Below are 24,721 nucleotides of genomic sequence, written 5' to 3'. Positions count from 1 at the left end.
ACTTGGGAGGCTGAGGTTGGAGGACTGCTTGGACCCAGGAGTATGAGGTTACAGTGAGCTATGATCACATTATACTACTGCACTATAGCCTGGGCAACAGAGCAAGACCCTGTCTCCAGAAAAAAAAAAAAAAAAAATTCAACCCTTTGCTCTAGTAATCCTACTTTTAGGAATCTATTTTGATTTGAAAATCTAAAATGAAGATATTGGATATTGATTTATCTGAAAAGTATTTTTGAGGTATAATTCACATAGCATGAAATGTACTCTTTAAAAACATACAATTTATAAAGCTGTGTGATCATCGCTATGATCCAATGCTGGAACATGTTTATCACCCCAAAGAGAAATCTCATACCCATTAGCAGCTGCTCCACATTCCCTCTTGGCCCTCAGCCTTTGGCAACCACTGTCTCTAGAGAGTTTTGCCTATTCTGGACATTTCGTGTAAGTGGAGTCAGACAATATGTAGCCTTTTACATCTGACTTCTATTTCACTTAGAATGATGTTTAAACTAAATATATACAGTGGTACTTATAATTCTGAAAAACTGGAATCAAACTGAATATCTCTTTGAGGCTTGCTTAAATAACTTATTTTCATACAGTGGGATATTGTATGGTCACTAAGAAAAATGTTTATGAAAAAATATTCAGGAACATGATATAATACAATGATCAGTGAAAAACTCTGTAACTGTTTTAAAACTCTTACCTATTTTAAACTGCAAGGGCATTTGGAAATATCCGAAAATCTACAAATATACAAAATATTTACAATGGTTTTCTTTGGATATTGAGATTCTGCATGGTCTTCTCCATGTATTTTCCTTGTTTTCTTCAGTGATGATATATTGCTTTTACAGTTAAGAAAAGCATCCTTTAAAGTCCCCTCCACTGCCTCTGCTGTCCTCACACCTCCCTCCCTCTTCGATCCTTCTGAGCAGTCTGTGCCTGTCCTCTCCTGCAGACCAAGTCCGGAACAGCTACTACATTGGGGCCGACGGCTCCCTGCGGCTGCTGCTGGCCAACGGCATGGAGGTGGCACTGCAGACCGAGCCCCACTTGCTGGCTGGCACTGTCAACCCCACCGTGGGCAAAAGGAATGTCACACTGCCCATTGACAACGGCCTCAACCTGGTGGAGTGGCGGCAGCGCAAGGAGCAGGCTCGGGGCCAGGTCACTGTCTTCGGGCGCCGGCTGCGGGTGAGCGAGGCCTCTGGAGGTGGCTGTGTCCTGAGGGGAAAGGAGAAGGGTGAATCTGGAGAACTGGTCCCTGTTCTGGAAATTCCCTGGGACCTCAGTTTACTCATCTGCAAAAGGGGGGAACTAAAGCAGGGAACCATGTGTGATCAGAGACCCTTGTATGTCTTTTTAGTTTTGACTTGTAGAAAGACTACTGGCTTTGGTGGTAGATGGGTCTGAGTTGAATTTCCAGCTTATATTATTCCCTGAGTGAGCTTGGACAGATCACCAGTCTTAGAGCCTCAATTTCATCATCTATAAAGTGGGAAGGACAAGACCAATTTTACAAGTTGCTACAAGGATTAGAAGTAATAATATATAAAAAGCCAGGCATGGTGGCTCACGCCTGTAATCTCACCACTTTGGGAGGCTGAGGCAGGCAGGTCACGAGGTCAGGAGATCGAGACCATCCTGGCTAACATGGTGAAACCCCGTCTCTACTAAAAATACAAAAAAAATCAGCTGGGCGTGGTGGTGGGTGCCTGTAGTCCCAGCTACTTGGGAGGCTGAGGCAGGAGAATGGTGTGAACCCAGGAGGCGGAGCTTGCAGTGAGCCAAGATCACACCACTGCACTCCAGCCTGGGCAACAAAGCAAAACTCTGTCTCAAAAAAAAAAAAAAAAAAAAGTAATATATTAAGCGTCTTAGAGTCTGGCTCATAGCAAGTGGTCAATAATAGCTAGTCTTATTGTTATTGCTATTATTTATTACCATTATTGCTATTACTATTGCTAACATGTCCCAAAATTCAGTTCAGCTACTTAGAACCTAAGCTACATTCTCCAAAATGACCTCACCTGAGCCATCACTGCTGGGGCTGGCATCGTGGTCTTATATTCAGAGTGCTTTTGAATATGTGGATGCCCTGAGCCAGCTCCTTGTCTGCCTCACATCCCATGTTTCCGTAGAATACAGCCTCTGCCAGGGCCTGAGTGCCCAGCTTCTTTTTCCGCCACCTTGAGAAAGGCAGGTGATGAACAGAGGGAAAGTTAATGAACTAGCCGTGGCTTTCAGCATAGCACCTTGCAGGCCACGGGTGCTCAAGAGATACCTGCTGACCTGAAACTAACTACAGAACTCAGCTACATGTTCCTAACATTCCAGAAGTGTCCTCAGAGCAACACAGCTCAGACTCTCTTAAGTCCCCTGCCCTTCAGCAAAGAAAGTTCATTGAAGCCCCTCTTTTATACATGAGACAACCGAGATCCAGAGAGGGTAAACGATTTTTCCAGAGTCTCATAGTGAGGTGTTGGTAAAGACTAGAAAATAGGCCAGGCACAGCAGCTCATGCCTGTAATCCCAGCACTTTGGGAGGCTGAGGCGAACAGATTGTTTGAGGTCAGGAGTTCGAGACCAGCCTGGCCAACATGGTGAAACTCCATCTCTACTAAAAATACAAAAAATTAGCCGGGCATGGTGATGGACACCAGTAATCCCAGCTACTCAGGAGGCTGAGGCAGGAGAATTGCTTGAACCTAGGAGGCGGAGGTTGCAGTGAGCTGAGATCGTACCACTGCACTCCAGCCTGGGCAACAAAGCAAGACTCTATCTCAAAAAAAAAAAAAAAAACTAGAAAAATAGGCCCACAGCAGCTACAGAAACATTAAGTGACTTATCCAATATCACACAACTGGCAAAACCAGGCTTCATTTGTTCCCTCAACAGCCAAGAGCTCTAGCAACTATCTACTGTGGGAAACAGCTTTGCAGTAGCTCTCTGAGGAAGGCCTAGCTTTCTTTGTTCTCTGCGGCCTCACTGAGCCCCCATCTGAATTTGCAGAGACTCCTGCATGCGCCTCTGAGGCAGTGTCCTTAGTGGGAAGTTTGACCTGGGTTTGATTCCCGCCTGTGCCGTGTGGAGCCTTGAGCAGCTCCTCTGAGCCTCAGGTGCCTCTGCAGAAACAAGATAATACACTCAACGCACCTAGCCCAGCGCCAATAGACTCCAGGTGCTCAATAAATGGCAGCGAGTAGCATGATTAGGATTTCCTCTCTGCTGTGTGAACTGGACCAAAAGTTTCCTAGGCTTTAACTGGTCCCTCTCCCAACCTGAGATTGATGGTGCTGTAGTCAGGTGGCCACGTCTACATGTCCTCCCAAATAAATGGCCACCCACAGTGGTGGCAGGTGGCATTAGAATGTTAGCTGGGTGTGCCTCCCCATAATGGAGCTCATTTTTTATACAACTGGGAACTTTTTAATAAAGAGGTGAAATAATCTCACTGCCGCCCCTGCCGAGCACAGAACGCATTAGGCGGCTCCCCAGTGAGCTGTTTAATTTTATTAATTTTGCCAAAAAAGGTACAGCTCCCCTTCACTAGAGATCCTCCAGGGATAAAGCGGGGCAGCTGGCTCGGTGGTACCACCCTGAGGGGAGTCATAGGCGGACCTTCCAAAAGATACTTTAAAAAGGCCTCTGTCATTGTTGGTGGCACAGCCCCCGTATCTTCCTGTGCCCTCTCTGAGAATAACACAGCTTCAGCCTCCAACGCCTCTGAGTTTTCATGGGAATCATCTGCCACACAGTTTCTGCGTCTGCAAGTGTGTCTGATTACCCCAGGGAAGGTAACCTTATTATAACCAGGTCGTTCACAGCTAAAGTCAGCATCGTCGTCATAAATCTTTATTTTCAAGGCCTTAGGATTTGTATGGGAGAAGGGGGAGACACACACGTCTCTCCTTCCTGGGATATGACCAGGATCATTTGCTGTCATTTAATGGAAATAATTCCAACCATTTATTCAGTACCTTCCATGTGCTTAACACTCCACTGATTTACTAAGTTTCTTCAACCTTCACAACAACTGTTGTTATACAGAGTAAGAAACTGAGACTCGGAGAGGGGATGGCACTTGCCCAAGGTTGATAGAAAAGTTGATCACAAAGTTGCAGCTAGAATCCTGGTCTTCATTCGTAGACCTGGACCCAATTTTTTTAACCACACAGGAATCCAGAGGGCCTTTCATTGCCTCGGTCCACACATGCCATTTTGCATCACATGACCTAATTATCTGCTTTCCTCTTGGGTCTTCTTTACTACTTGTCAACCTTAAGCAACGACTAGTGGAAGAGACAGAAAATGTGCCCAAATGTCCCATAAGGCCAGACACCAATTAGCAGGAACCAGTATTTTCGCTCCAGAATACCTGGCAATGTTTCAGGGACCACCAATGCCTACAGGGCAAATCCAAATACAGAAACAGGCCCCTGAAGTATATTTCTTTATTAAAATATAAAAACCCTGACTTACCACTATGTCTGTAGGAGCCCTGTCCTTCTGACTCTGAAAGGAAATTGAAGTGTGTGCTGACCTAGCAGCGCAGGTGGAGTTTATACAAAGCACTCCCGATCCTGAAGGCAGGAGCAAAGTGCCTCAAAGCCAGGACTGTGTCCCCATTCAGCCCACAGCCAAAAGAGCCACCCTAGTGACAAACGCTCACCGCCTCCCAGCACCTCGGGGAAAATGTCAGGTACTGACTCTGGCAATCAAGAAGCCCTGATTGTCGTGGCAAGGCAGGAGACACCCCAGAGGGGCTGGGAAGTCCAGAGCCCCCAGAAGGCCAAGAATTGCTCAGAGGACCACTGAGTGTTTGGTGGCACGTTGTACAGGTGAGAGCGAAGTCCAGACTCCATCACTCACCAGCCACAAGATCCAGGGTGAATCCGTTCACCTCCCTGAGCTTTGGTGTCCTCGGTGTCTGGTGTGGAGCGGATGGGTCAGTTTATTTGCTGGGCTCACTTGGTAGGTCTCTTTTCAGCAGGGAGTCAAGAAGGATCTGCCTTTTAAAATGTGTCCTCATTAGAAGAATCGCATTAGAAAACATGCAGATCCTCTTTGGTCACAGCTACTGATTTCGCAACATAGGCATCGTCTTCATCCTCACAACAGCCCTGTGCAATTGGCATTATTGTCCCCATTTTACAGGTGAGGAAACTTCACAGAGCTGACGAATGACAGAGCCAGGATTCAAACCCATGTCTGTTGCTGCGCAGGACCTGTGCTCCCTCCTCTACTCAAGAGCTTCCCAGCAGAGCTGAGAGCCACGTGGACCATCAGACCAAAGTTCTCATGGTCCAGATTAATGTTCTCTCTCCTTCCAATCTTTCTCCAGGTTCACAACCGAAATCTCCTGTCTCTGGATTTTGACCGTGTAACACGCACAGAGAAGATCTATGATGACCACCGAAAGTTCACCCTTCGGATTCTGTACGACCAGGCGGGGCGGCCCAGCCTCTGGTCACCCAGCAGCAGGCTGAATGGTGTCAATGTGACATACTCCCCTGGGGGTCACATTGCTGGCATCCAGAGAGGCATCATGTCCGAAAGAATGGAATACGACCAGGCGGGCCGCATCATATCCAGGATCTTCGCTGATGGGAAAACATGGAGCTACACGTACTTAGAGAAGGCAGGTGTCTGTCTCCCTGCATCACTGGCCTTGCCATGCAGAAGGCCAAGCGTTCATGGCCAAGCCCCGCCTGGTGGCCTCAGTGGGCTATATCTGACCCATATCTCTGAAAGGAAATGTTCAGGAAAATCTGCCACAGAGGGCAGGGGGTCCCAAGAGGCATCTAGATGGATCATGGAGATGGCATGGCAGGTGGTGGTCCTAGGGCAGGAGAACATGAAAGACCTGCCTGATAGAGTAGAGGCTGAAACACTCACTGGACTTGCAGAGCAGGACTCACGGTTCAGACCCAGGCCAAGGGTCTGCTCCCAGGTCTAGGGCATGTGGTACAATCCAGTTGTGGAGAACCAGGCAGAAGCCTAGGGATCAGTACTTAGGCAGGAGGCACTGAGCTTCAAGTGCTGGACATGGCCTTAGTAAGTCTATTCTGCTATAGGGTCAGAACTCATTTCATCCCAGGAGTAGGAATCAGAAATGACCTAAAATCAAAAGTTGGTCTCAAATAGGAGAAAATGGTAGCTTTTCAGCATAAAGCCTTTAGGCCTATTATCTGCTGTTCTTTTCCTGAGAACAAGTGCACTGCATGCCCCAGTTCTGGTATCCAGATCCCTGCTTTGTTTCCTGACCCTGGTGACCCATCCAGGGCCTACACTGTGCTTGCTCTGAGGTGAGTCTCCTCTACCCACCGGGTGAGTATCCCCAAAAGTGACGTTCTGTGCTAGTACTAAGAGAGAGACCTTGGAGGTCATCCAACATACTGAAAACCCAAACCCAGAGAGGAGAGGAACTTTCCCAGGGCCACACAAGGAGTCCATTGTTAGAAACCGGCTTCTCCCATTCCCATCACAGCCTGCCCTACCCCAGAGTAAGCGTATGACCTGTCATTGTGCAAAGCCTTAAATGCCCTTCTCAAATATGGTCTTCATGCTGCAAGCCACAGGGAGTCAGCAGAAACTGTTTAGCAGGTAAAATAAATTGTCACACTGTGTTTGGGGGAGCTTATTCTTGCCTGAGTAGGAAGATTGGTTTGAGAGGTCCGGGGCAAGGAAGCCAGACTGCCGTACACACTTCAGGCCAAAGCTTCTCGACCATTCTCACACCCCACCACACACAAAAGTAACCAGGTCTATACTGCACAAAGGGGCAAACGCACGAGGCTGCTCACCATAGGACAGCAAATGGCCTGAGTACCTGGCCCCAGGTGGGTTACAGATGTGCTAAGGTTAAAGGTGTGCTAAGATGAGACTGACAGAAAGCCTCATCTTGGCACATCTGTAACATATTTGCAGTATCCTGTGGCACTCCTGTTGGAAAGCTCTGGTTGGAGCACAACTCAAGAGAACCATGGAAACTCAGGATTCTCCTTGGACGTTCATTCCTTCCCTTTAAGTCTCGAGTATGTAGAGCTACCCTTTCTCCTCACCACCCTCCTCTCATCTCTTGGTTTTCCTCTCCCTCCAGTCCATGGTGCTGCTACTACACAGCCAGAGGCAGTATATCTTTGAGTTCGACAAGAATGACCGCCTCTCTTCTGTGACGATGCCCAACGTGGCACGGCAGACACTAGAGACCATCCGCTCAGTGGGCTACTACAGAAACATCTATCAGCCCCCTGAGGGCAATGCCTCAGTCATACAGGACTTCACTGAGGATGGGCACCTCCTCCACACCTTCTACCTGGGCACTGGCCGCAGGGTGATATACAAGTATGGCAAACTGTCGAAGCTGGCGGAGACACTGTACGACACCACCAAGGTCAGTTTCACCTATGACGAGACGGCAGGCATGCTGAAGACCATCAACCTACAGAACGAGGGCTTCACCTGCACCATCCGCTACCGTCAGATTGGGCCCCTGATCGACCGGCAGATCTTCCGCTTCACCGAGGAAGGCATGGTCAATGCCCGTTTTGACTACAACTATGACAACAGCTTCCGGGTGACCAGCATGCAGGCTGTGATCAACGAGACCCCGCTGCCCATTGATCTCTATCGCTATGATGATGTGTCAGGCAAGACAGAGCAGTTTGGGAAGTTTGGTGTCATCTACTATGACATTAACCAGATAATCACCACAGCTGTCATGACCCACACCAAGCATTTTGATGCATATGGCAGGATGAAGGAAGTGCAGTATGAGATCTTCCGCTCGCTCATGTACTGGATGACCGTCCAGTATGATAACATGGGGCGAGTAGTGAAGAAGGAGCTGAAGGTGGGACCCTACGCCAATACCACCCGCTACTCCTATGAGTACGATGCTGATGGCCAGCTTCAGACAGTCTCCATCAATGACAAGCCACTCTGGCGCTACAGCTATGACCTCAATGGAAACCTGCACTTACTGAGCCCTGGGAACAGTGCACGGCTCACACCGCTACGGTACGACCTCCGCGACCGCATCACTCGGCTGGGTGACGTGCAATACAAGATGGACGAGGATGGCTTCCTGAGGCAGCGTGGCGGTGATATCTTTGAGTACAACTCAGCTGGCCTACTCATCAAGGCCTACAACCGGGCTGGCGGCTGGAGTGTCAGGTACCGCTACGACGGCCTGGGGCGGCGGGTGTCCAGCAAGAGCAGTCACAGCCACCACCTGCAGTTCTTCTATGCAGACCTGACCAACCCCACCAAGGTCACCCACCTCTACAACCACTCCAGCTCTGAGATCACCTCCCTCTACTACGACTTGCAAGGACACCTCTTTGCCATGGAGCTGAGCAGTGGTGACGAGTTTTACATCGCTTGTGACAACATCGGGACCCCTCTTGCTGTCTTTAGTGGAACGGGTTTGATGATCAAGCAAATCCTGTACACAGCCTATGGGGAGATCTACATGGATACCAACCCCAACTTTCAGATCATCATAGGCTACCATGGTGGCCTCTATGATCCACTCACCAAGCTTGTCCACATGGGCCGGCGAGATTATGATGTGCTGGCCGGACGCTGGACTAGCCCAGACCACGAGCTGTGGCAGCACCTTAGTAGCAGCAACATCATGCCTTTTAATCTCTATATGTTCAAAAACAACAACCCCGTCAGCAACTCTCAGGACATCAAGTGCTTCATGACAGGTAAGGACCACGGCTCACTCAGGGCAGGACCCCACAAAGTGCTCTTACTACCTAACAAGACTTAGTCTTCTTTGAGAAAGGTGGTGTAAGGTGACAGGAAACACTGACTTTCTCTTAGAGCAGCGTTTTCCGAAGTCCATTTGAAGAAATACTAGTTCAGAAAATACTCTGGAAAAATAGTTCCAGCATCAAATAAATTTGTCAGGGTCACCACCATTATTACATTTTCATAGCACATTTCGGTGTATGATAAGCTCTGGGAAGTGCGATAAAAGTGAACTATTTAATATATTTGCCCACTATTTCTCAAACTTATTTGACTGTGAAAGCCCCTTTTTCACCATGAAATCCTAATATCTCATTGGATACATCCCATGGATTGCACTTTAGGAGTTTCTGACACACAAATCAAACTGCTTATGAGTCCTTGACTGGGTTAAGGTATGGCTTTAAAAAAAAAAATTAGTTGTCAATCTGAGATAATGTAAGAACAGAGTGAAGGATGCACCATTTTGAAGCTATGACATGTTACAAAAATTATTTAACTGCCCTGAATTCCAGTTTCCTGATATGTAAATTGAAGTTAGAATATCTACCTATAAGTTAAATATGTGTATTATAAACCCTAGAGAAATCACTAAAAAGATAAAAACTAAAAAAAGAGTCCTAGCTAATAAGTCAACAGTGGAGACAAAATGGAAGACTAAGAAAATAATCCAAAGAGGGCAGGAAAAGAGGGGAAACAAGGATAAGGAACACATGGAACAAGAGAAACTAACACCTACCTTCTAGGGTGGTTGCAAGGGTGAAATGAAATACTTCATGAGGTTCCTAGCACAGAGCCTAGCTCATGTGGGTTCCGTTTCCTTTACCCTCTGACTTGAAAAGTGAGGTCTGCCTTCCACTAGCATGAAAGCAACTTGAATATAAAGTGTCCCAGGGTCCCACAAGCAGGGATGTCTCCAGCAACCACAGCCCTCCCAGCAAGCAGCCAGTCCCAGGTTAGCCACAGAGGCCCCCAACCCCACAGAGAGTGGGTGGGGGTTTGGGTAAAGCCCACGCTTTTTACATAAGAGAGTTTGTGGTAGGCAAAAATTGGGCACATCCCAACTTGCAAAGCCAGTAGTCTCTCCCCTCTTTTGTCTTGCAATTCAGTCCTCTTGCCCTCTTTTATGGCAGTTTCCTCCATCCTACCACTGCCTCTTCTGTGCAGCCACTGTTTCAGGCATTGGGGATAGAAAGATGATCCCCACATTCCAGGAATTTTCACTGTAAGGGGAGAGACAGGCAACTGCTGTCAAGAGGGGAGGGCCATGGCAAAGGTTTGCACAGATGCCCCTTGAAGCACAGAGGAGGAGCCACCTGCTCTGCCCAGGGCATTCTGGGAAGTCTTCACAAAGTAGCTGACATTTGAGGCCAGCTCCTGAGTGAGTGTTCACCAGATAATGGGGGAGAAAGACATTCCAGAGAGAGAAGGCAGCACATATAATACAAAAGTGTAGAGGGGCAACATGACAGCTCACGTGAATACCCCTTACAGACATGGCTTCCCGGCTCCCAAACTTGGTAGCCCCCACCTGGAACCTATTTCTGCTGACAGCAGTAGAAGAATTCCTTTTTCAAGAAGAGTTCCACATTGTCACACGTTGAGAGCAGGCATCCCAAGCATAAGAAAGAGGGGAGAACAGCATCCTAAGCATAGGAAAGAAGGGAGAACAAGGTGGTGGACAGGTGTGATGAAAACAGACTTGGGGCCTATGGATAAACATGAATATCCTAACAATGTTTCACAGCCTTCATCATGCTCAACTTGGCTGCTAGTTCTAGAGAAACTTGACAGATTGAGATGACATTTCCATTACATCTGTCTGCATTAAGCACACCCCCTGCCTCACCCTCCAGTGAGTTTCCTGTGAGATGTCTTGGCAGGTTACTGTAGCTGAAAAAAATATGGTGAAATAGGAAACGTACTTTTCTATCAAAAAAAAAATCATTGCATCTTGCCAAAATATTACTCCCTCCCCGCTTTTTCTTTGTATACCACCATATACATATGGTCTCCTTCCAGAATAGCACTAACATAACTAACTCTCTATGCTATCTGGCACTTGGCAGATATGCTCTCCTTTAAACTTTGCAACAACCGTGAGATCACCATCATTATCTCCATTCTGCAGATGAGACTCCAAATGTCATCTGAGGCTCTAGTGAAGGGTTTGTCCAGAGTCACACAGATGTAGACCATGGAGCTAGGACTCTAATCCAGGACTCTCCGACTCCAGAACACCTTCCACTACAATCATGCTGGCCTCCAAATCCAGCTTTTAACAAAGCAACCAACCACCAAGGGGCACCTAACATTTTCAGTTTGGGTTCCATATTCTAGTCAGTTAAATCCAGCAAAGAGTATATTATTTATACTTACTCCTTGCCAAACCTGTACTAAGGATCCAGAGAGGAGTAAGGTATAATACCCACCTTCATAGACCACAGGGTCCAAGACAGCTTTTCTCAAATTTCTTTGCCTATGAACCCACCATAAGAAAAAGATTTTATGTTGCAATAAAACACTAAGACAAAAGGTTTGCAAAAGAATACTTAAGTGTGATGCACTCATTTTCTAATTTAGTCTGTTCCATTTCAATAAAAATGCTGGTCATGATTCACAAAATTGATTTTACTACCTAGTGGGTCATATCCTACATTTGAAAACCCATGGTGTGCAAAGAAGAGATTTCATATAAGCAGTTAAGTTTTTAGCAAATTGGAAAAGATTTACAATCACGAATAAAAACCAAGATACTATTACTTCTCGCTAAACCTTTCCTCTTAGCATCCATGTAGACTACATGCATCTTCATTCACATTCAGCAACAACAACAACAACAAAATTCTTTTTTTTTTCCAAAAATTTCTTCAAGTGTCCTGAGATATATTCCAGCGAGATAGGCTTAGGTCACAGGACAATCCCTGAAGCACTTACTGTGGCTGGAGGGAAAGAATGCACTGATTGGCTTAGCCTAGGTCACATGCTAACCCCTTAGGTGGAGTCAACTTCCCTATAATTACACTAATACTCCAGAAAGGAAAGAGAAGGCAGAATGGGCTGCTGGGAAGGCAACCAAAAGATGTCCACTACCAATATACCATGTACATCATTGCAGTCTATCTTCACTTGATGCTTGTGAGGTGGGATCACTGACCCCATTTACAAAGGGGAAAAGTGAGGTTCTGAGGTTCAGAGAGCTAAAGTAACTGGCCCACTAAGAAGTGGCAAGGCTGGATTAGAGCTCTGCTCTGATTCCAAAACCCTCATTCTTGGATTCAAATATACTTTGTAAAGAACAAAACCACACATATGAAAGAGATTATTGGTTGGGTGTGGGGGCTCACACTTGTAATCCCAACACTTTGGGAGGCCGAGGTGGGCAGATCACTTGAGGTCAGGAGTTCAAGACCACCCTGGCCAATATGGTGAAATCCTGTCTCTACTAAAAATACAAAACTTAGCTGGGAGTGGTGGTGCACACCTGTAATCCCAACTACTTGGGAGGCTGAGGCAGGAGGATTGCTTCAACCTGGAATGCAGAGGTTGCAGTGAGTCAAGATTGCGCCACTGCACTCCAGCCTGGGTGACAGTGAGACCCTGTCAAAAAAAAAAGGAAAGAAAGAAAGAGAGAGAGAGAGAAAGAGAGAGAGAAAGGAAGGGAAGGAGGGAGGGAGGGAGGGAGGGGAGGGATTATTTTTGCCTACATTTCATCACTCCCCTGTGACAACACCAAACTCTGGGATGGATGAGTGAAGAGGAATTTTTTCACTTGAGGGAAATATCTACTGATATGGTAAGAAGGAAGAGTAAAATTCCCAGCTCTTCAGAGGAGCACTGAAGAAAAACTTATGAATAAATTCATTTTCAGCATTTTTCCTAAAGGCATAATAGGGAAGTTTTCCACTTTCCATCACTTGTAATTAAGGCCCAGGCCTCTTCTCAGCCCCCTAGTTTCCTGAGAATTTGCAGTATTCCTTATAGAAGCTTTCCTTTGAAACTACAAATTCAGATGCAAGTTCTTAGCCTCAGGCAAAATGGCTTTATAGGGCATTTTTCCCTCCTGTTCTGTTTGTTTTAATTTCCCAAAGAACCATCTGCCACGATTTATAGAATCAAAGACTCTTAAAAACTCAGTGAGAAGAGGGACTTTGAAGAAAAGTTAGTCCAAGCTCCTTCTGTTAGAGAGGAGAAAATGGAGGTCCTGGGATGTGGAAGCATGAGTTGGGGGAAAATAGAGAAAATCTTCTGTGAGTGGGCACTGAGCTGTATTCTTCAAAATACATTAACTCTGCCAGGCGCAGTGGCTCACATCTGTAATCCCAGTACTTTGGGAGGCCAAGACAGGCAGATTGCTTAGACTGGGGACGCCAAACCAGCCTGGACAACATAGCGAGACCCCATATCTACAAAAAATTAGCTAGGCATGATGGCACGCCTGTGGTCCTGGCTACTCTGGAGGCTGAGGTGGGAGAATCTCTTTAACCCATGCCACTCAACTCCAGCCTGGGTGACAGAGCAAGATCCTATCTCAAAAAAAGTTAAAATATATTAAATCCAGTAATTTATGTATAAGCTTAGAATAGCTCCTACCACACGATAACTGCCACCAAACAGTAACACTTTGTTCTCTTCTCCATAAAAGTATGGTTAAAACCATTTCTACTGTCACTATTCAGATAAGGAAACGAAATCTCGAAGAAGTTAAGTAAACTGTCCAAGTTCACACAGTTTGTAAGTTGGGCAGCCAGAATTTGGACCTGAGTTTGTCTTGCTTCAACTACCATGTTCTTTCCTTTCTTTGATTTTGCCTACTAAGGCTGAAACGAGTAGAACGAAGCTCCAAAATTCCCTTTCTACCACCACTCCATCTCGGCACCACCAAGTTGCACACTCGGGAGAGGGGGCCCCGGACGACCTGAAAACAAAACAAAAACAAAGGCAAACATGAGGTTCTTGAATGGGATAGCAACATAGGACCCAGTGGTGACAGGGACACAGGTCACTCCCACCAATAGGATGAACTCAGTGGGTGGCAGGTGGCAATTTTGCCTAAACTTACCTATGTCTTAGTCTGTTTTATGCTGCCATAGAGGAATACCTGAGCATGGGTAATTTATAAGGAAAATAGACTCATGGGTAATTTATAAGGAACTAAGCTCACAGTTCTGAAGGTGGTATAAGCATGGCACCCGCATCTGCTCAGTGTCAGGAAGCTTTTATTCATAGTGGAAGGCAAGGGGAGCCAGTGTGACCATGGCAAGAGAGGTAGCAAGAGAGAAGGGAGGGGTGCCACGCCCTTTTAAACAACCAGCTCTTGCATGAACTAATAGAGCAAGAATTCACTCATTACCTCAGGGAGGGCACCACGCCATTCATGAAGGATCTGCCCTCATGACCCAAACTCCTCCCACTAGGCCACCTCCAATATTGGGGATCAAATTTCACCATGAGATTTGGAGGGGACAAATATTCAAACTCTATCATCCTAGAAACTAAACAGGACCTCTGTGATCAGGGTTCTGTCTCTACTGGAAAGAAGCCAAAATCAGGCTTGGCTCTGAGGCTCAACTCAAAATCCTGCCTCCCCAAGACTTTGGATTCTTAGTCTCTGATCGACATCTGCTTTGGCATCTTCAGCTATGCCTTTTCAAGGAAGGCTGAGCCATGCTGGGACACGGGCTGTCTGTCTGTCTGTCTGTCTGTCTGTCTGTCTCCCTCTGGCCCCAGTTCACCTCCCACCTGCCATCTGAGGCTCTTCTTGCTCCAGCCACAGTCGTCCTTTCTGGCTGAGCTGCTCTCTGGTTACCTGAACACTCCCTGCACCCACACCTTCCCTCTCTAGGCCTTGCCTTGTACAGTCATCTTTGCCTGAAGTGCCCACTTCATCTCTGCCAGTGCCTGACAAAAATGGCACAGCTTTCAGTGTCTGGCTTAAATGCCACCTTCTGCATGTGGTCTTGTCAGCCTGTCTAAATGAAAGACTTCCACCTTCCTCTAATCTTTCCTTGTATCAAAGTTATTCATTCCCATGTCTCATCTCTCCTTCAGAGTTGTGAGTATGTGAGATGAGGGTCTGAATGGCACAGTCCTGGGCACATAGAAGACACTCAGCAATAGTGGGCCAGGTGACTGGTCCTCTTCATTTCCTCATGTCTTGGCTTCCTGATTCAATTCTCCAGTGAGCCAGATGTTCATGGCAAAATCCTGTCTATCCCCACACCTAATAATTAGTGACCCCAAGGAATGTTATAAAATCAATTATTCCCATGCCTATGGGACTCGATCCCCAAGCCCAGTGTAAAGACTAGAAAATGAAGGGCGCCGGGTACGGTGGCTCACACCTGTGATCCCAGCACTTTGCGGGCCGAGGCAGGTGGATCACAAGGTCAGGAGTTCAAGACCAGCCTGGCCAAGATGGTGAAACCCCATCTCTACTAAAAATACAAAAATTAACTGGGCATGGGGGCAGGTGCCTGTAATCCCAGCTACTCAGGAGGCTGACACAGGGAATTGCTTGAACGCAGGAGGCAGAGGTTGCAGTGAGCCAAGATCATGCCACTGCACTCCAGCCTGGGTAACAGAGCAAGACTGTCTCAAGAAAAAAAAGAAAATGAAGGCACAGGGAGGTTGTGGCATCCTTGGGATTTCAGAGTAAATAAAAGGTAGAAGCAGAGGGAAGACTCTCTGATTGCAGCCTAGGCCATCTCTATAACCCATGGGACTTTAACCCTGAAGCTCTAATCACTGCACAGGGGGTGGGAGAGCAGGGGAGTGTGTTTCGTAAGTGAATTGTCTCATTGCAAGTCAATCATTAAAATCTTTCCTTTAGGTGGGTCTGGATGTCCTTTGTAAGTGTCTCCTATGGATGTTGGGTTGAAAGGGAGGGATCTTCATCTGTCAACAGCTGCCTCTGGGTATGAAGCTAGAGGTCCTGGGAGTTGAAGTGAAAAGAGCAAAGGAAGTCCAGAAACCTGGCTTCTATTTCAGTGTCATCACTCTTGGGTGCACTTGGGATTGGGATCGCCGAGTCCCAGGAGTACATTTGGCTTTCATAGAGTGAAACCATTTTCCAAAGTGTACGTAGCAGTTGACTCTCCCACCAGCAGCAATCCACACCCTCACCACCCGCTGCAGCTAACTGCAGGCTGTGTGATGGGGATGGGTCGTATCTGAGGTCCACTCACTCCACGGAGATGTTTCTGCTTCCCTCCCATCCAGATGTTAACAGCTGGCTGCTCACCTTTGGATTCCAGCTACACAACGTGATCCCTGGTTACCCCAAACCAGACATGGATGCCATGGAACCCTCCTATGAGCTCATCCACACACAGATGAAAACCCAGGAGTGGGACAACAGCAAGGTAATTCCTGCGCAAGGCTGCCACTCCTCAGGCCACTCAGACGTTGCAGGAGGGGGTCCCTTCAGCTTTTCAGAAAAGCGTGGGCCAGTGAAAGACACCAATATGGTGCCTCCACAGCGCCTGCCAGAGACAGTTCAACAACTACTTAGTAACCCCACCACTAGTAAGCTGCTGGGGAAGCAGCCATGACCACACACAGACACTTACAAGCTGCAGTAAGGAGCTTTGTGTGTTACACTGAGTTTGGAGTTCCACAAAAATCATAAGCCTGTGTCACTATCCAGAACAAAAGCGCAGGGAGAGAAGGTGGGTTCTAAATAAAAATGTGACATTTTCTGAGTATTTCAGTGCACCTGGCCTTATGTGAGTTATTCTATGTAACTCACAAAGATCCCACAGCCGTATGTATTGTTCTCATTTTACAGATTCGTGCCTGAGGCTTTCCCAGTGCCACATGGCAAGGAAGGGGTAGAGCTGGGATTCAAACCCAGATGTGCTTGTTCTGTATCCTCTTGCTTAGCACAGCGCCTGGCATATTGTAGGTGCTCAAAAAGACTCACTTGCTCTTGTCTCGCTTTTATAACCCAGTTTCAAAGACTCAGAATTGTATAGCTGGAAAGGTCTTTAAAAACAATCTCATCCCACCCGCTCACTTCAGGCATTCATTTGCTCATTTCTCCCCTCCCCACAAACCCAATCCATTCATAAATTCCCTATGAGAACCTGACTCTGTGCCAAGCCCCATGCTGTGCCCAGTGAACGCGGGGATGAATCAGGCAGAGACTAAGCCTTCAAGGGATGCTTGCCCAGGGGATGACAGACTAAGGAGCAAAGCAGGTTGCCAGATGGCTTGCTGCTGGTGGTCAGAAACCTTCACATCCACATTTCTTACTCCAGACTGATTCCGTTAGGCCTCAGCATGGCTATCTCCTACCAGACCCCGGAGAATGGGATTCTGCACCTCTGTATGCTGGTGGCACTTCCCACACTGTATTTTAATGCCTCTTTCTTGTCTCTCACTGGATTATGAGCCCCAAGAGGCTAAGTGCTAGGTCTCATATAGTACCCAGCATACAGGATAGCAAACAGTGGATGCATGGAACATTTTTGATAAATAAATAAATGGCTGAAAGAAGTAAACAGCCCAGACATTTCCCGATTTTACAGATGACGGTTTGAAAGCAGCAGAATTTGATAGAGAACCCAAGTCTGCCTGGTCCCAGAGCCCATTGTCTTTCTGCTGCCCAGCCTCTCCAGTTCCCACCACCCCCAGGCCCTGCCCAGATATCCTGGCATTTGCTCTTCCCAGGGCTGAGCACTGCAGCACAGCTCCTCCTCCCTCACGAGGCTCCCTTCGCACTCCAGAGAGCCCCAGTCTCTGACTGCCTGTCTGCCAACCTCGCCTATCAATGAATTATTGATTTCCGCCCTTGGCAAGCATCGGAGATCTTTGTTGTTGAGCACTCCAGCTTTCGTGAAACTCTAGGAAATAATTGTTCACAGACAGGGTTCTATTAATTATAAAGAGGACTTAATTTCAGTGAGAAGCCGATGGGCCTATTGCTAAAGCCATTTCCCTAACTTGCTGATTAGGCCCTGGAGCCTTCCTGAGTGTGGCTTCTCCAAGCTCCCTGAGCTACAGAAGGGACAGGTAGATGATACGCCAAGCTAGCAGGGCCCAACCTGTCCCCCAAAGCAGCCAAGAGGAGGGGCACCCCAGGAGCCCCAAGGAAGCACAGTGGGGCAGAGGCCTTCCTTGGAAATCAGATGTAAATGCAGCGGAGAGCAGTGAAGCAGGGTGGAAGGGTTAATATCAGTCACTGCCTCTCACCATGTTATGCCTTCTTGCCAAGAATGCATTTCTTGCCAATCCTCCGTCTGACGGCACCCTACCACTCCCACCCATCCTTCAGGTCCCAACTCAAGCCTGAGCCTGTCCTCAAACCCCACCTCCTCCATCTTCAGGCCAAGATTCTTCTCAGCTTTGTTTGCTCCTTCCTTCTCCAGCAGCCCTTGAAACTGAACCTCTAGAATTGGACAGGCTTGCATGTTGACCTATTATTAGTTGTATGACTGTGAGCCAGTGACAACCTCTTTGAGCCTTGGTTTCCTTAGACATGAAAGTGGAATCATGACAGCACCTACCGTATAAAGTTATTGTGAAGATCACTAAGATAATGAGTGGTAATTATTTGGCTCAAACATCAAGAAATGTTAGCTATAGCTATTACTAGTTCCTCTCTTAGGCCATCAGTGATCACATTTGATTGCAATTATTGTTGTCATATCTGTCCTTCCTCACTAAATGATGAGTTATTTAAGAGCAAGGATGATGTCTGATTCATTTTTGTGTCTCCAGTGCTCAGAAAAGGACCTGGCACAGGTTATGTGCCCCTTGAACAGTTTCTAAAAAGAAGGGTGGGTGAATGGATGGATGAAGGTCAGCAGATGTTCTGACCTTCTGGTGACCACCTGGATGTTCTGGTGGTCGGCGGTAGAGCTACATGCCGTAGGTTAATAAATATGTGTGGTTTTGACTTCATTATTTAAACTGATTTTCCAGGTTCTCAAGGGTTTTTCCCCTTTGTCTTATTCTCTCTCTCACTCTCCTCCCCCATCAGTCTATCCTCGGGGTACAGTGTGAAGTACAGAAGCAGCTCAAGGCCTTCGTTACCTTAGAACGCTTTGACCAGCTCTACGGCTCCACAATCACCAGCTGCCAGCAGGCCCCAAAGACCAAGAAGTTTGCATCCAGTGGCTCAATCTTTGGCAAGGGGGTCAAGTTTGCCTTGAAGGATGGCCGAGTGACCACAGACATCATCAGTGTGGCCAACGAGGATGGGCGAAGGGTTGCTGCCATCTTGAACAATGCCCACTACCTAGAGAACCTGCACTTCACCATTGATGGGGTGGACACCCATTACTTTGTGAAACCAGGGCCTTCAGAGGGTGACCTGGCCATCCTGGGCCTCAGTGGGGGGCGGCGAACCCTGGAGAATGGGATCAACGTCACTGTGTCCCAGATCAACACAGTGCTTAATGGCAGGACTAGACGCTACACAGACATCCAGCTCCAGTATGGGGCACTGTGCTTGAACACACGCTACGGGACAACATTGGACGAGGAGAAGGCGCGGGTCCTGGAGCTGGCCCGGCAGAGAGCCGTGCGCCAGGCCTGGGCCCGTGAGCAGCAGAGACTGCGGGAAGGGGAGGAAGGCCTGCGGGCCTGGACAGAGGGGGAGAAGCAGCAGGTGCTGAGCACAGGGCGGGTGCAAGGCTACGACGGCTTTTTCGTGATCTCTGTCGAGCAGTACCCGGAACTGTCGGACAGCGCCAACAACATCCACTTCATGAGACAGAGCGAGATGGGCCGGAGGTGACAGAGAGGGCCGAGGCCTGGACTTCTTGCCAAAGACAGCTACTCTTTTGTGGCCACATACCTGACTGTGTTGTACTTTAAAAAAAAAAAATTGATTTTTTAACAAGTGCAGAAACAAAAAGATACTGGTTGCATTGTAACTCATGCAACATCCTTTTTTTTAGAAAAGAAAAACACAAATTTGGCCTTCGCACATTTTTTGCAAAGAACAGAAGGTATTTTTTTTCTGTAGTGTGATCACAATGAAAACTTTATTGTCTTTTGTTCCCTTTTTCCTCTAGGATTTTTCCCTTGTCGTTTGGGGTATGTAGCTCCTCTCTGAGATGCATCTCCTGGGGTGTCTCCTTGTCTGTCCCTAGATACCCAGTGTGATGTGGGACATGAATGTCTGTGCTAACTTGTCTCATGTGTAACCCTTTGTTCTTCGATTGGGGTCAGGCAGGAGTAAAGGGAGTGATGGGCCAGTACAATGCCCCTTCCAAGGGGGCCTGGGAGGACGGTCTGTAGGACCGGAGGCTCCTTGGCAGGGCTTCTGCAGAAGAGTGGTGGATTTCTTCTCACCATGTTCTGTGCCTCCAGAGGATCACAGATGGCTTCATCTTGCTCCAGGGAATTTCATGGTGGTGTTCAGCACCTTTTTTAAGCTGCCCCAACTCCTGTCCAAGCTTTCTATTTTGATGCTAAATGAAGCCCCCTACCCCTTTTGCAAATCCCGTGTAGTTGTCGGTGCCACCTCCATGCTGGGATAGAGAAAGTGTCTCCCAGGTCCTTTCCCCCAGACCGGTGACATAACGTCCTGGACTCAGAGCCCCATCCTCCCGGGAGGGAAAGCACCCAGGATGCCTGTGACTGGTTGGTCCTCCATGATGTTCCTGTTCATCTCCTCCTCTATCCCAGAGCCAGATGTGAGAACCAGCACTGCACAGCAAGCCCTCAATGTAAGCACCATGTCCACGGAAGGGAAGGCCACCCACAGCAAAGGGATGGCAGTGGCGGTGAGGGCAGCAGCCTGCCTTCCGAGGCAAAGCCCTCTCTCTATGACTTTGAGTATCTTCCCTCCATTGCTCAGCCGCCGCCACTGAGACGTCGGAATGTGGAGGGAGGTGCTTGGTGGCCTTTGATTCTGGAAAAATGCTTAAGAAAAAAAGCCAGCCAAAGAGAGGAAGGCATGAGCCAAGCATCCTTCTAACCAGCTCCGGAAGTCCCATCTGCCTCCATGTACAAGCTGATCGCAGAGCTGGACTGGGACAGGATGGGCTTCCAGGAAATTCCTGAAGTTCTGAATCAGCTTCCCCCCTAGAGAAGCCCAGCCAGTGTGTTTTTTAGTGGCAGGAAGAAAGGAGGGAAGAGCTGATGTGGTGTGGCCTGCCCGTGTCATGCAACCCCACCAGGAGCAGGGCAGTTCCCAAGGTGGGTACCCGTGGATCTGGGAGGCCAGGCTGGTGTGGTTCCTGTGAAGACCTGTGCCTGTGTCGTCAGGGAGAGGCCTGAGCCCTCGCAGCAGCAGGGACAGCCCATACCTGAAGAGCACACCCAAGCTGAGGCAGCAGCCAGCAGGCGGGGGAGCAGGGAGGGCAGGGGGAGTCACAGCCAGAGCTGGGAGCCCCTTGTTCAAGGATTCCATTCCTGGTTCATCCGCCTAATTACCATTGTCATTACCACTCACAGGAGTTCTCTGGGAGACGGGAGGGGAAGCCAAATGCTTCCTTTTAAGCTGGGCTTCTTAGAAAATGGAACTTTTATGGGTTACATTTACATTAAGTGTGGAAAATGAATTCTGAGTCTGAGCTATTCCCCGTGGAAACCTTGTTGGACTGATAAGCTCATGGCACCTCTATAGCCTTACTCACAGAGTCTTCAGAATATTACACGAGTTAATGAAACTGAGAAGGTCTCTGACTGCATGAGGATCGGAGCAGCATGTAGTCTGGGTTCTGCCTGGCAGAGGGAGGCATCCACAACTTCTCGAGGAGAGGAGATTTCGCCTTACATCATCCCACTGGGATTAGAGGATGTGTTTCGCTAAGTGCTCTTCCTGTTTCCAAAAAAAAAAGTCACACTGCCGCAGCAGTGCGCCTTGGCCTGCTTGTCCACTGGTTGCCCATTGCCCCTGGATCCAGAGCCCCACTAAGTCAGATACAGCGCTCCGCAGGCCTGCTGTGGGAGGCATGAGCTGGAGATCGGGGCTCCCATCTGGCAGGATCATTCTTGGATGAGATGGAAAACAGTTTGGCCTGAAGAACACAAGTTTTTTTTTCTCCAGAAGGGACTTACGCCTCTCAAAATGTATTCTTCATACCAAGGGTCCTTGGGCAAAGTGCTCCTGCCCAGTCGATCAGTCCCATCCTGGCTGCCCGGTATCAGTGAAGACCTGCTGGGGATGTCTGCTCAGAGGTCAAGGGTGGCTTCTGGTCCACGGGAACCAGCTCCCTAGGCTTCCCCCATGCTCTGTCCCTCCTCCACAGCCCCCTCCCCAAAGGGATAGGGTTTCCCCAAAGGGATAATTCTCTGTTTTTACGGATCAAAAACAGAGAATTATTGGGTATTTCATTTCTTTTTTTTTTTTTTTCATAGAAATGGGGTCTCACTGTGTTGCCCAGGCTGATCTCAAACTCCTGGCCTCAGGCAATCCACCTTGGCCTCCCAAAGTGCTGGGGTTACAGGTGTGAGCCACTGCACCTGGCCTGAGTGTTTGTTTCTTTAAAGGATCTTATATTTTTCCTGGGCTACATACCACCACAGCAGCCCAGCTTCTGTGGGGAGAGAAGTTGAAGGATCCCGAAGCTTTAGAAAAAGGATCTCGGCGGTGGCACAGGCAGTGTTATGTACCTCACCGTCACATTGGTGCTGTTGTATTGAAGGGGGTGCTTCTGGCCTTGGCCCTTTTGAGTTGGTTTCCATTTGGTCTGCAGGTGACTCAGTGCCTCCCTTCTCAAACTGTCCTCCTGCTGAGACCAGCAGTCCCAACCCCATGGCAAGGGTGAGTTTGAAGGCCTAACCCTATGCCTACGTAATAGGCTCCAAGCATCGACTCCCACACTGAGAACACCAGCCCTTTTGACACTCACCAACCAAATCTGTTCATTCGATAGAGTGACCAGGCCTCCCTCACCTGCCCAGGTGTATGATCCTACAGTTCCTGCCTTCTCTCCTACCCCACACAGCTGCCAACTGGTCCCGCATCCTCAGCCCCTCTGCCACCACCTTAAATAGGACTTTGCTGATTCCCCAACTTTGTTTTTTGTAGGATGAGATTTCTTTTTTACCCCACCCCCCACACTCCAAACAGACATTGCTGGAGGGCAGAGCTAGGACAACTGGAGGAACAGGAAGGCATGCCAGTAAATTACTCCCTTGTCAGCCTCTGACCCTCATCTCTCAGAATTGTTGGCTGAGAATTAACCCAAGGACCACACCAGTGCCTGATTTCTACTTAGGGAGAGAGGATTGGAAACAATCCCAAAGAAACTGAGGGTGAGAATGGCCAGGAGGTGTGTGTCCAAAAACCCAGGAGGGGCACAGAAGATGATGGCAAGGCAGACTGAGCAGTGTTTTGTAGACACAGAACAAAGAATCAGAATTTGAAAAAAGAAGAAAAGTACATCTTCTTAGCTGCGACTTTAAAGTATCACCTTTATAGATGGCAGGGATTTCCATTTCCATTTCCATCTAAGATTTCAATGTGAAATCTTAGAATGCAGTTTTACCACTTGCAGTCTTGTATTTGTGGTGGCCACGTGGTGAGGGCGGTGATGCTGAGCTTTCTGCCCAGGAGGAATGAGCTTTCGAGCTCTCAGCAGGGTGTCAGGCTTGGGGATTTGAGCATTCACTGCTCAAAGTCCAGGCTATTCTCCAGTCCTCATGGCAGCCATTAAGCCCAAGAGCCGGTCCTGACCTGGGGACACATCTCCTGAGGGATCCCAGAAAGAACCCAGTCTCTCCTTTCCCTTGGGGTCCTCGTTAGAAGGAAAACCTCTCTACTTAAGGCACATCATTCCCAGCTAGGTTTATACACTTGTCTATATTTTATTGGAGGAAAGGGAATTAAAAAATAACTCTGCAGTTCAAGGCCCTTTAATTTAACCTTCCAAAAACAGCAAACTCATTTTAAAGACTCATTGCTGAGGTGATAGAGACAAACCTTATCCTCTCCAACCTTTACATTCGCAAAAACCATCCTTGTGTGCTTGACTGCCCCAGACAGTGGTGACTCTTAGGTTTCATTACGAATGTGGAAGATCAGAATGTGGGAAGGCCCGGGCGAGGGCCAATGTTGTGTTTCTTACCCCCTCTGGAATGCCAAAGGCAAGGTACTAGGTGACCTCCTGGTCCCCAAGAAAATGTGATTTATTCTGAGGGCGAACAGCCAAAGGAGGACTCAGCCTGGAGCAGGCTTGACCGTCCTGGCAGGAGCTGAGCCGCAGGTGTCTGGCAGTGCCCCAGCAGCCCTGGATTCATCCAACACCAGAATCCCACTTTTGTAAATCCACCTGTTGTTCTGAGGACCTCTGAACTAGCAGCTTCAGCAAAAGGAGTCTGTACCAAGCTGCCTCTGGATGACCAACACTGGAGACTCTGGCCTTACCATGTGGAAATCATTTTCCTGAAGTCTGGAACTAATTTTGAGAAGTTTTTTTCTCAACACTTTTGTGTTTCTAACACTGTATCTTGACTGTGTAAATACCAACAAGGCTGTAAATAAATGCGGATGTAGATACCTTCTAGAAAAAAAAAAAAAAAAAAAAGCATAAAAACAAAACCGGAAGTGATCCCGTGTAGCCTTCGTTGACAAATAAAGACTATTTTGTGTTTACAGGTGTCTGGTGGCCTTTGCTTGGAGAGAGAGGCTTCCTCTTGCCTGTCCCAGCCCCCAAGCCATCCTGGGTTTGTGCTTCCCTGCTGGCTGCTATCAGGATGACCTAGGAGAGAACTCAGCCCTAGGCCCCAGGGTCCCTCTTAAGCCCTCCAGGCCACAGCTCTGTCAAGAGGGATGTTCAGAGGGTCTCTATGATCCTGAAGCCTGACCTTGCAACTGCATGAGAGGAATAAATATCACAACTCCTCTGATATCACTAGTGCGGCATGGCTGCCCATCCCACTGCTGCCCTCGTTCAGGGACAGGCTGAAGGGGCCATGGAACCCAACCCTCCCAGAGGAGAGAGCCTTGCCCCACCACTGAGCACGCAGAGTCATCCACCATGCC

The 24,721-nt window shown here is 48.1% G+C and overlaps 1 protein-coding gene across 24 annotated transcripts in view; it reads left to right on the top strand.

Annotated features, from left to right (window-relative positions):
* The window catches only part of LOC105468948 (teneurin transmembrane protein 4), a 3,228,145-nt gene extending 3,203,814 nt beyond the window's left edge, over positions 1–24,331 (top strand). For all 24 annotated transcript variants that reach the window (XM_071075888.1, XM_071075902.1, XM_071075903.1 and 21 more), the window contains 5 exons: positions 971–1,206; positions 5,357–5,653; positions 7,115–8,729; positions 15,997–16,139; positions 18,761–24,331. In XM_071075888.1, the coding sequence (XP_070931989.1) occupies positions 971–1,206; positions 5,357–5,653; positions 7,115–8,729; positions 15,997–16,139; positions 18,761–19,519 (3,050 nt within the window). In that variant the 3' untranslated portion in view covers positions 19,520–24,331. The remainder of the gene's footprint in view (positions 1–970; positions 1,207–5,356; positions 5,654–7,114; positions 8,730–15,996; positions 16,140–18,760) is intronic.
* The last annotated feature ends 390 nt before the right edge of the window (positions 24,332–24,721 follow it).

This window comes from Macaca nemestrina, chromosome 12 (genome assembly GCF_043159975.1).
Source record: "Macaca nemestrina isolate mMacNem1 chromosome 12, mMacNem.hap1, whole genome shotgun sequence".
Taxonomy (NCBI): Eukaryota; Metazoa; Chordata; class Mammalia; order Primates; family Cercopithecidae; genus Macaca; species Macaca nemestrina.
The sequence above is the reverse complement of the archived record's forward strand: the minus strand, read 5'-3'. Positions and strand labels throughout refer to the sequence as shown.